The 12177-nt window shown below is 42.7% G+C and overlaps 1 protein-coding gene across 3 annotated transcripts in view; it reads left to right on the top strand.

Moving 5' to 3' along the window:
- Window positions 1-12177, top strand: part of NEK6 (NIMA related kinase 6) — a 96188-nt gene that overhangs the window by 61924 nt on the left and 22087 nt on the right. For all 3 annotated transcript variants that reach the window (XM_081179833.1, XM_081179832.1, XM_081179834.1), the window contains 2 exons: window positions 7073-7181; window positions 8266-8373. In XM_081179833.1, coding sequence (XP_081035959.1) covers window positions 7073-7181; window positions 8266-8373 — 217 coding nt within the window. The remainder of the gene's footprint in view (window positions 1-7072; window positions 7182-8265; window positions 8374-12177) is intronic.

Genomic DNA, 12177 nt, shown 5'->3' with positions numbered 1-12177 from the left:
TAATCTACTTTATTTACATATAAACACACACGGAGCACTGCAACATGGCTCCCTCTCTCTCTAGCATCAGACAGCAAAGAGAAAAAGGAAAAAGGTCCACTTCACAGAACACAGGAACACAAACATCCTGTCTCCATCACTTCCCATTCTGTGGAGTCAAAACATACACTGTCATGTGATATACAACAATCCCATGACTGCAATCATAGAACAGGAATTCTAACAGGCAGGCAATGGCTTATTTCGGACATGGGCTTCTTACCTTTACATTTCTGAAATTTATTTCTTTATATACCACCTTTTCCTCTTAAGTTTAAAGTGATGTACATGGTTCTCTCATTCCCGTTTAGTCCTCACCAATACCCTGTGAAGTAGGCTTGGCTGAAGGACAGTGATTGGCCCAAGGTCACCCAGGGAGCTTCATGGCTGAATTGGGATTTGAACCCTGGTCCAACACTCTGGCCCTTCTAATCAGTACACCACACTGGTCTAATATTTGTCTGCTCATAATTTCAGGACACACTGTCAGGGAGGGATTAGAGTGAACGGTTCACAGAACATGAATATGTGTAAAAGAATTTTAACATGGGCAAGGATAATAAGAAAAGAGAGCTTAATGTGGAAAATAGCACAATGGGCTCTTCATTATTATCAGCAGGACGTGAGCTCCGTCTGCTGTCGTGATTTCCTTCATGGAGCTCAAGGTGGTGAGCATATTTCACCTCATCTCCATTTTCTCCTCACAACAACCCTGCGAGGTAGGTTAGACTGAGAGTGAATGACTGTACAGTGTTTCCTTGGGTTAAGTAGTTAATTCGTTCCGGAGGTCTGTACTTAACCTGAAACTGTTCTTAACCTGAAGCACCACTTTAGCTAATGGGGACTCCTGCTGCTGCCGCGCCACCGGAGCACGGTTTACTTTTCTCATCCTGAAGCAAAGTTCTTAACCCGAGGTACTACTTCCGGGTTAGTGGAGTCTGTAACCTGAAGCATCTGTAACCCGAGGTACCATTGTACCGGGTTCACCCAGTCAGCTTCATAGCCAAGTGGGGATTTGAAACCTGGTCTTCCATGTTCAAGTCCAGTTTTCTAACCACTACACCAAATGACTCTCAGTAAGTACAGTCATACCTCGGGTTACAGCCGCTTCAGGTAGCATTTTTGGGGGTTACGCACCCGCTGAAACCCAGAAGTACTGGAATGGGTTACTTCTGGGTTTCGGCAGTCGCACATGTGCAGAAGCACTAAATCACGCTTTGAGCTGAAATGCCGAATTGCAACCCGCGCGTGCGCAGACGCGCCACTGCAGGTTGCGAATGCTGTGGGTTGCAAACGTGCATCCCGCATGGATCACGTTCGCAACCCAAGCTTCCACTGTACGTGGCTTTACAGCCCTTCATGGTTTGCATACTTCCTGTGTGTCCACTGCGAGTTTCAATCTGGTGAATACTTTCATGTTTGAAGAGGAGGTGGGTGTCTGAACACATGGAAACAAATGTTGTGGGAGTAAAGTGGACCACAGCTCTCTGGTGTGTAACTACTCTGCGGCATGTGCGTTTCTGTGCTCACCCTTTCAGCTGTTATGTTTCCAGATTCAGTTCCCATGATTTTTTCCTATTTAAACCAAATCCAAGTACAGTGGACCCTCTGGATACGGATTTAATTCATTCCAGGGGTCTGTGCACACCCTGAAAAATCCATAACCAGAGGCACGGCTTCTGCGCACACGTGCAGCGCAATAGAGTGCTTCTGCGCATGTGTGAGCGGCGAAACCTGGAAAAATACTTCCAGGTTTGCCACTTTTGCAACCCGAAAATTACGTATCCAGAGAGGTACGTAATCCGAGGGTCCGCTGTATTGAGACAGAATTGTTGGGAAATAAAGTCACTTCCCTGTCCTTTCAGAGAAATAGTAGGATAGCTGCAACAATGCTTAGAAGGTGAGGAGTGGTTTAAAGCACACCCAAACACCCCCCACCCCTCAGGCTCGCTCTTTGCCCCTGTTGCCTACATTATTTATGAGGCATTATGAAGCTGATGTAACTGAGGGTTGCTAGCAGTACAACTCACTGGAGAATTTTTGGCTTTCTGTGAAATGTCATGGAAATCTTATTGGACATGGCATTTAAGAAGGTTGCTAATTGTGGCCTAGTGTCTCCTCCCCTAAATACTTCAACAAGAAAGAAGTATTATCAAGTAAATAACACTTCAGCCCTGCGCTCCTCTTCAGCGTCTCACAGAACTTTATTTTTATGCTTTATTGGTTTTAAAAGCAAAAACATAGCACAACAAAGAAAAAGTGTATAAAAAAATGTAGTACTATATTCAACAAAATGCAGTCCGAAAAAGAGTTTGCACTTCTTACATCCAAAATTGAGTTAATTCTTCACTAATTCTAGTATGACTTCCTGTCTCCCCACTCTCCGAAATACAGTGGTACCTCGGTTTAAGTACTTAATTCGTTCCGGAGGTCTGTTCTTAACCTGAAGCACCACTTTAGCTAATGGGGCCTCCTGCTGCTGCCGCGCCGCCAGAGCACGCTTTCTGTTCTCATCCATAGGCAAAGTTCTTAACCCGAGGTACTATTTCTGGGTGGTGTAGTGGTTAAGAGCGGTAGTCTCGTAATCTGGGAAACCGGGTTCGCGTCTCCGCTCCTCCACATGCAGCTGCTGGGTGACCTTGGGCCAGTCACACTTCTGTGAAGTCTCTCAGCCCCACTCACCTCACAGAGTGTTTGTTGTGGGGGAGGAAGGGAAAGGAGAATGTTAGCCGCTTTGAGACTCCTTAAAGGGAGTAAAAGGCGGGATATCAAATCCAAACTCTTCTTAGCGGAGTCTGTAACCTGAAGCGTCTGTAACCTGAGGTACCACTGTACTCTTTCATTTTGTCTCTGTAACTATCTCCTAATTCAATCTGTCCAAATCTGCCACCAAATTTATGTTGTTACAATATTTTTTAAAATATTCTCTACATACATTCCACTCTCTATTAAATAGTTGATCGGTGCGGTCTCAGAATCTTGCTGTTAGTCCGGCTAGTTCAGCGTATTCTAACATTTTGCTTAGCCGGTCTAATTTTGTGGGGGCAGAGTCCCCTTTCCATACTTTCACAATCAAAATTCTAGCCACTACTGTCATGTACTTGAAGATTTTCCTTAGCCTTTTTGGAATTTCATTGTTCGTTATGCCTAGTAGGAAGGCTTCAGGCTTCTTTGGGAACGAGCATTTAAACATTTTTTTAAGTTCATTGTAAATTATTTCCCCAAAATCCCTAATTTTGTTGCAATTTCACCACGTGGATCATGGTGCCTTGCGCCTCCCCACATCTCCAACAGATGTTTGATCTAGATTTAGACATTTTAGCGAGTTTGACAGGTGTTAAGTACCATCTGTAGAGCATCTTCATGCAGTTCTCTTTCAAATTGTAACAAGCGGTGAGTTTTACATCCTCCCTCTACAACCTCTCCCATGTTTCCATTTGGATATTGTATCCAAAGTCCCTAGCCCACTGCACCATAACAGATTTAACTTCTTCCTTCTTGACCTCCCAGTCAAGAAGGAGTCTATACATATTGGAGAGCGGGGTCTTTTTGTGTGTGTGTTTATTAAGTCTTTCTCCAGCCTTGAAATTTCTGTGGAGAAGCCTTTTTGTCTGTCCTTTTGAAATGTTTCATTTAGTTGGAAATGCTGCAGCCAATCAGTCAAATGTGTCCTAATTTCTTCAAATTTCTTTAATCTTAATGTGTTTTCTTTTTCTCCCAATAAGTCTTTGTAAGTGGCCCAATTTCTTCTCATGGTTTTTTTCTTAACTGAGAACGCCTCTGTCAGGGACAGCCACCATGGTGTCTTTGGTTCTAGTAGCTCCTTATATTTGGCCCACACTGTGTAAAGCGATTTCCTAATCATGTGATTCATAAATCCTTTGTGGATTGCCTCTATTCCTCTGCCAAAGGTCTCTCCTAGGCCCATGTGTTTAATTTGTGTCTTCATAAAATCCCAGGAGATGTTGTCAAATGCCTTTTCAGCGTCTACTAACATGAGTACTGCTGGTTTATCACTTATATCCTCCAGGTATTCCAAAATATTGATGACATTCCTAATATTGCTATTTAATTGTCATCTCGCAGTTATTTCTTAAGTTTATAGTAGTAATAGCTTCATTGCCTTGATGCTAATCAGAATAATTTAGTTCCTTATTTTCTGGAAAGTTTTACTGCTATTGTCACTCAGGTTTTGAGGCTTCTCACTGGGGGGGAGGAGACCTTTTCCCTTTTGCTTCCGCGAACGGAATCAAGGGTCCACTTTTCTGGCTGCTGCTGCTGCTTTCTTTGTGGGCCCAAGACACCCTCTTGAGCGATCGTGCTCATCTCCAGAGAGCTCAAACGCATGACCTGCTTCGGGATGTGATCAAACCGGAAGTTGCATCTCACAGAACTTCAGTCTGAAATGCCTGCAAGGAGTCACAGGACTTTCTCATTCACATACTCTTTAATGCTCCAGTGTGGAATAGTCTGTGTTCAAGACAGCTGAGCCTCAGGTGTGGCTGCAGTGTGGCATAGAAGCCGTAAGAGTGGTTAAGGCTCTCTGGTGAGAGTGTGCATCGTAGAATGTTTATAAATTCCTCCCCTTTTCATTGTAATCCTCAGAGAGAAAATGGTAAAGATTGTGTTGTGGCCTAAAACTAACATAGGTGTCAAGTGGAGGTGGGTGTGTGGGTGGGGCCTACAGTACTACTCCAAACAGATGCAGTTCCAGATCTGTCCAGAGAAGGAGAGCACAACGGAAACATGGTCTAAAAGATGTATCACTAGGTGCAACCAAAGTCTTCAATTGCATTGGTTTAGTTGGACTGGATGACCATTTAAGCTTCATTCCAGCAAGGACATGTACCACTTGGCTTAAAGGTGTGTGATTCTTGCAAACAAAGGCTGTACAGTAGACCCACAGCTTACACGTAGTTTACTTTCGCAATTGCTGCTTTGCGCGAGTGGTGGGGAAATAAATAAATAAATGGAGAATGGGGGAAACAGATGGAAGGGGCCATCTAAGATCTCACAAGATCTCATAAAGGCCCCAGGAGATCTTGTGTCACCCACAGCCTTCCAGTGGCCTCACATGACTTTCCCAGAGCTTGGTAGGGTACGATTCGTCACGTGGGGGCCACAGTTCCGGGGGGGGGGGGTTTCCTGACTTTATGTTTTTTGCCTTTTGCACTGACCTCCAGAATGTAACCCCTGCATGAGTTTCTGGTCTATCGTGTTTATTTTTCTGCTCAGAAAATACAGTATTTTGCTTTCTGCTGAAACAGTGGCAGAAGTTGATAATTAATTCTGAGGATGCTTACACTGTGCAAGGTTGGAATTTGTTAATTGGTCCTGGTGTAGTACCTTGAAAGTCTGATTTTTAAAGTTGATTTCTGTTATACATGTATTAAGGAAATATTTGGCAGTGGTGGAAGTCTTTGGAGTTCAGTGGGTGGAAGGGGGAGTAGGTTCAGAGTCTTGCCTTCGTACCTTCTGCCACTCTGATCATGTTCAGAGTTCCAATTCCATAGGAAAACAAACATTCAAGAGAGAATGCTGTATAAATTAGGCAGTATATAAATACAAAACTCAGAGTGCAGAATTTGGGATTTCTTGAAATACCATGTTGATATCTGTCTGTCTGTCTGTCTGTTTAATTTCTATACCACCTTCATCCGAGGATCACCGGTCAGTTTACAATATAAAGACACAAAAATGCATAGCATAGTAACAAACAAAAACAAGTTTTAAAGGCTACAGATTGTGTATTAGCCAAAGGCCTGGGAGGTATAAGTGAGTGCCGCAATCCCATAGTTGCCTTTGACTGGACTTTACTGTCCAGGGATCCTTTACCTTTTAACCTTTTATAAGAGGAATGTTTAGCCTGGTGCCTAAAAATACTGTATTTTCCGCGCTATAAGACGCACCCGACCATAAGACGCACCTAGTTTTAGAGGAGGAGAACAAGAAAAAAAATATTCTCTCGCTCTCTGCACAGCGCCCCTTCAGTGAAGCGGCAGGAGAAACGGAGCCCCTTCCATTATAAGAAAAGTGTGTCTTATTGAGCGAAAAATACGGTAAGCAGAGAAGATGCCAGGCAAGCCTCCTTGGGGAGAGCATTCTGCAAATGGGAAGCCGCCGCAGAAAAGGTCTTTCCTCGTGTTGCCATCCTCTGGACCCCTTGTTGAGGGGGACATGAAGAAGGGCCTCAGATGATGACCACAGGATCTGGGTAGGATCATATGGGGAGAGGTATTGCAGTCCTCAGCCACAGCATTGTAAGGCATCATTTTATGAACACTCACAGCCTTAGTTACTGCAGTCCATTTGTTTCGATCAGTAGTATGCTACAAGTATGGAATCACAAAATTCTAGAGTTAGAAGGGATCCCAAGGGTCATCTAGCCTGACCCCCTTGCAGTACAGGAATAGCAACTAATGTAATCTGGCATCTTGTCTGTCGTTTGGCATCCCAACTTTCTGGGGCGTTTTATCCATGTGCAAACTGCTGCAAACGTGCTGCCATATCTGATATAAGAGGAGCATTCAGTAGCTTGTTTACTAAAGGGAGAATTCTTTTATAATGATTCTTCTGATGAACATCTTCAAGATGCTGGGTTTAAAAATAAAAATAAAAAACAACAACACACCCCTAACAAATCCTTTTGTTTCTTAAGGCAAAGCACTCCAGACATTTGTTGTTTTGAGGCATTAAATATGTTCTGCAAGGTAATTAACGAGATTAATGCTGATTATAATTGGTGTCCATTCAAAAATGTCAAACCTATTTAAGCATATTTTTCATAATGCTGTTAATTAGTGAATTGCATTGAAGTTTCTATACATAGGCAAGGAGTTAAATGGGAAGCAGAGGCTGAACTACTTTGCCTGATGGTCTTGAGGACAACAGTAAGGTGGCAGCTGATGAACACATTAGCCATGACTGAGGGAGGGAGAGAGAGAGAGAGAGAGAGAGAGAGAGAGAGAGAGAGAGAGAGAGATTGAGATTCAGTGCTGTCTTGTTCATCTTTTTGTTTGTTTTCCCTTCACAGTATTTTAAAAAGCAGAAGCGGCTAATCCCAGAAAGGACGGTTTGGAAATATTTTGTGCAGTTGTGCAGTGCAGTTGAACACATGCACTCCCGCAGGGTGATGCACAGAGGTAACATTAATTCACTCTCTTTTCGCTGAATAATAGTATAATGTTCCAATTAGTAAGCGCCTACATTCAAAAACAATTATGCTGATGTTCAGCCATTGCATGCCTAGAGACAGTGGAGCTCGCAAGATGGATTTCTCCTTGTGCCTGATTGCAAAGCGTTCAGTCTGAGCTGATCAGCAGGGTTATGGAGACGAGGTGCCTCCAGTTGCCACAACGGAAATTCGGTAGAAGTGTCACAGCATCTATTTAGAACAGCATCGGAAGCACAATGCCGGGACCAGGGGGCGCAGGGAATGCTAAGCCAAGCTCTTTCCCCTTTTTGAATGCATAGCCAGTGTTCTGAAAGAGAGATGCTTCGGGAAAACACAAATGTGTAACAACAGTTGCTTGTCCTGATGCTGTCCTCAGATTGGTTTTCCTTGCAGTGTAGCAAACACCGCTCTTGTCCTGCTCTTCCAAATTCTTTTGCTTCATCACCGAGTTCATGAGGATTTTCCTTTCATCCCACTGCAGGCCCACGAGGCTGTTGTTTCTTTCTCTATTTTACAGATGAGAAAGCAGCACTAGGGAGTCCCATCAGTCCGTCCTGGCTATGACGACACCCTCACCAAATACCATACTAATATTTCTATAATTATGAGGCTGCAGTGGTCTTCCTAGGAACTCATTCCAATCTGAATGCAAGCAGTTGTAACCTGGAAAGAGAAAATATTGTTGCTAATTTTAGTATTTTGTCCAGGTGCATTCTTATTTTTATTGCTATTTTCCTCCAAATGTTCAAAATCCTTAAAAAATAAAACTACCCTTCAAGAGCATAATGGCGCTTTATGCTTTTGCAGTGTTTTAAGCCAGACTCAATTTTCATTTGTTGTGGGAAAATATGTTTATCTTCCCCACAAATTTCCTTTCTCCTGGTGTGTAAAATAAACTGGGAAAGCATCAATACTGTGGCTTAGGAAATACAGTTTTCAAAGTTCTGTACATGCATACCTAGTCATTCATCCTTGGGGAGGAGATTGTGGGCTGTGATGGAGCCCAAAAAAGCCCTCTTGTTTTGACTTACTTTCTCTCTTCTGTCTTCCAGACATAAAGCCAGCCAATGTGTTCATAACAGCCACTGGAGTTGTGAAACTTGGAGATCTTGGACTGGGCCGCTTCTTTAGCTCTAAAACTACTGCCGCACATTCCTTAGGTAACATCCTTCATGAAATTGTGCCTGAGTGACAGTTACCCAATTCACCTGACTCAGTCAGAGATTTCTTGGTCACATGGTAGTTGCTGTTTTTTTACCTATTAGTGATTAAATTATATGTTTTATGATCATCAGCTAAGATGTGCAATATGCTATTCTGCAACATTACCCCTGTCAGCCAATATTTATTACCTTCTTCTTTGAGTGCCTTGCTTTTTGTTTTGTTGGAGATCTGAAACACCATTTAGAAGGTAAATGAATAATTTGCTACGAAGGCTCAAAAACAAAAAAATATCTTCTTATTCCTGAATTGTGGAATGGTTGCTGGTGTAATTGCTATTGTTCTTCACAAGGGAATTCTGAAATCACAGGCGGACCTCTGACTATCTGGTGTGATGCAAGTAATATAGCAGCCACTTTCAGACACACCATGGAAAGGACTATTTACTGTGGCCAAGCAGTAGGTCAGATCCTAACAACTTTCTGTGGCCTCTGATGGCTCTTCCTTTGTTTACATGACATTCTTCTACAGTTTAAGATCAAGATGGTTAAAGGAGTCTGAGCAAGTCTTCTGCATGCGCTAGGCCTGCTTATAGACTATAAGGAAAAACAGGCTGTGAATCTTCTTTCAGACAGTGGCGAGGGGAAGCAAGTCAGAATTGGACTGCTTCATACAAAGTTTTTTGTGCATTATTCATAAAGCCACGGATACCTATTTGGTTCATACTGTATAACTTTAGAAGACTTAATTTATTGGCTATCAAGGATTTGCTGTTTTCAGTTACCTGCTTCCACGTATCCTGTGGGAAAATTCTCTCCGAATGGTCTCATCCTTGTGTCACTTGCTCCCAGTGCAAACTCACCTGAGGTGCAGTATGACTTGAGATGACAATACAGTGGTACCTTGGTTTAAGAAATAATTGGTTTACAAACTTCGCAAAAGCGGAAGTAGTGCCTTAGTTTGCAAACTTTACCTGGGTCTAAGAACAGAATCCGAATGGTGGAAGGGCACCGGCGGCGGGAGGCCTCATTAGGGAAAGCGCGCCTCAGTTTTAAGAAGGGTTTCAGTTTAAGAATTTGTAAACCGAGGTACCACTGTGTGAAGGAACATATTGAGGTAACAATATGAAACCAAGGAAGGATGAAACTTCTATGACTTTTTTTATTCCATTTTTCTTGTTTCTTCATTATTTTTATCCACTCCAAACTTGTAGAATGATGTGGACTTTGTATATCCTTCAGCATTGATCAGACTTCCAGTGTGACCTTATTTGACACCAGCAAATGTAAACTCCTTGACACTTTGTATTAGTTAGTTAGTAAACATTCTATCCCTTCTCTCAAAGGAGCTGAGGCTAGCAAGCACATCTGTGATGAAATAATACAATTAGAAATAATTTTTTAAAAAATATTTACATTTATTTATGATAAATGTAGCATTTATTATCAACATCTAGCTGTTTTGTATTGAAGGTTTTTTACAGGTGCAATTGATGTCCACTTTCCCTTTTGGTTCCTGACATCTAATTCACAAGCTGTCCATTTGGCCTTACTGATTTGCGTTATCTAACTTGCTTGTATTGAACATGTGTTTCTGAGATTGCAAGGTTGCATGCCATTGCAGCGCTGTGGGAGAAGAAGTATGGTCTTTGGTTGCTATGGAAAGTATGCCTGGGTGCTCTTGTGAATTCAATAGAAAATGGCAAGGATGCTGTCTTAGTGGTATATGTGTGGTCAGGCTGGGCCACACCAATGAATTTCTCCCTTTCAGAACAACTTAAAATTGCATTAGATGTGGTAAAAAATAGGATCCTTTTATCTCATTTGCTACACTTAGAATAATGAAATTAAGATTTGGACCAGGCAGTCATGAGGAAGGCAGGAGACCAGTGTCAGTGCTTTTAACAGAGCACTTGCTGAAGCCTCTCTCTTCCTCCTTGGCAATGGCTAGGCTGCCCTTCTTGAGAAACAGTCTCCAAGCAGCAAAATTAGACTGCTGGAATGCCAAAGGATCCTGAGTTTGGTCTTGCACCGAAGCGCAAGTCTGTTTTGCAGCCAGAGAAATGTTTCATTTGAAAATCAAAACAACCCCTTGAAGTTCAACTCATCTTCCTTCACTTTACTATTTTTATTTTCTCCACAGTAGCACAACCTTGGGTTTAGTTTAATCTGGAAATCTACATTTTGATAGACATTAGGAAATGCATATGCACAGCGACTCTGCTTGCGATACTGGAATTCCCCCCCCCCCCTAGTTCAGTGTTGCCCTGGCAACCGTCCTAAACTCTAATATCTAAGGCTGCTGACCCATGAATTGAGTGCAGGGCTTATGCAAATAGATTCACCTATTTTTCCTCCCTTTGTATTTGCTAACATCAGACTGGCATAAAAGGGCATTAGGCAGTACCACAACTTGTCTGACAGGTGTACTCCTGGCTCTGGCAGCACAGACGCCTCCATGTCAGAAATGGAAGCCATAATTAGAGCAAGGAACAGAATGAACGTCAAACGAATTACCCAGCAGCAGATCATATTTGTCAGGAAGGATTGCATACATAAAAATTAAGTGACAGTGCATGCCGGGGTAATGAAAGAAAAATGAAAGATTTGCCCATACGCTCCTCGCCAGATACAAGCGAATGTCTCGGCTCTGCACGACAAATTACACGGCTGGATTTCGAGGCTCCTATTTCTTCACCACAAGTCTGCATTCATAAAGCAAGACAGGGGTGAGGCCCACTTAAATAAATACCTGACAGCAGGCTGGCAGAATAAACTTAGGTGCACATCATTCCACATGTTGAGTCCTTAATGCTAGTAAACCCCAAACCTTATTCAAACATGGGAAGGGAACATCTCGGTCTCACTGGGAAAATTGTGACATTGGCTCATTGCAAGCAGTTAGAAAATCCTTAGCAAAGTCTAGGCAGTGTTCTGCAGATGCTCCCCCTTTGACCACCTGCCTTTTGCTGTTGGAAGGTGAGACGTTCTCCTTCATATGTCAGGATTGCCCAGTTCAGCTGTAGTTCAGTGAATACACTTAACGGTTTGCTGGGAGATACTTGACTTGCAAGTTCTTCCGGGAAATAATTGTGGGATATGGGGACCATGTAATACAGTGACCAGCTATAGAAGCTTTCCAAACTAAGGATTTCATCCATTTGGTTGCCTACTCTTCTGACAGCCTGTGTTTATTCTGTACCAGGAACATTTAATTACTATACATTCAGACTTGCACAGGTGGGCACCTGGATTTTCATGGGATGCTGTTAGAATAGCTTACAAGTAACTATGTTAGCATTGCAACCCAGTGTTGAAATATACAGTGAGTTGTCACTTTTATGAAATTACTATATGAGGCACAGCCCACAGCTGCATTTTTTAAATAGTCTTTTTTCAATAATGGCATTCTTTCTTTGTTTTGAGGAAGCCTGATGTATGGCCTTGTTTCCCAAATGGCAGAAACTGCTCTCATGCCACAGACACCTTACAGGGTTTGGTCTTGTGTATTTACTCTCTTAGAGGACAACTTTTGTATTGGTGGTGTAGAAAACAGCAGAGATGTGGGATTGGGGAAATGATGTTGTGGTAGAGAGTCTTGGTAACACAGCATAGACTAAGGGCCTCCCTAGTCCAGCATTTTGCTCTCCTGGCAGTCAACCAGATGTCCATGGGAAGCCTGCAAGCAGGATCTGATGGTCATAGCACCCGCCCATTCGTGTTCCCCAGCAGCTGGTATTCAGACTGTCTGATACTGGAAGTAATACACAACTATTGATAGCTGATGGGCAGCAGATGGAATCT

The sequence above is a fragment of the Podarcis bocagei genome (assembly GCF_964188305.1).
Source record: "Podarcis bocagei genome assembly, chromosome: Z".
Lineage (NCBI taxonomy): Eukaryota > Metazoa > Chordata > Lepidosauria > Squamata > Lacertidae > Podarcis > Podarcis bocagei.
The sequence above is the reverse complement of the archived record's forward strand: the minus strand, read 5'-3'. Positions and strand labels throughout refer to the sequence as shown.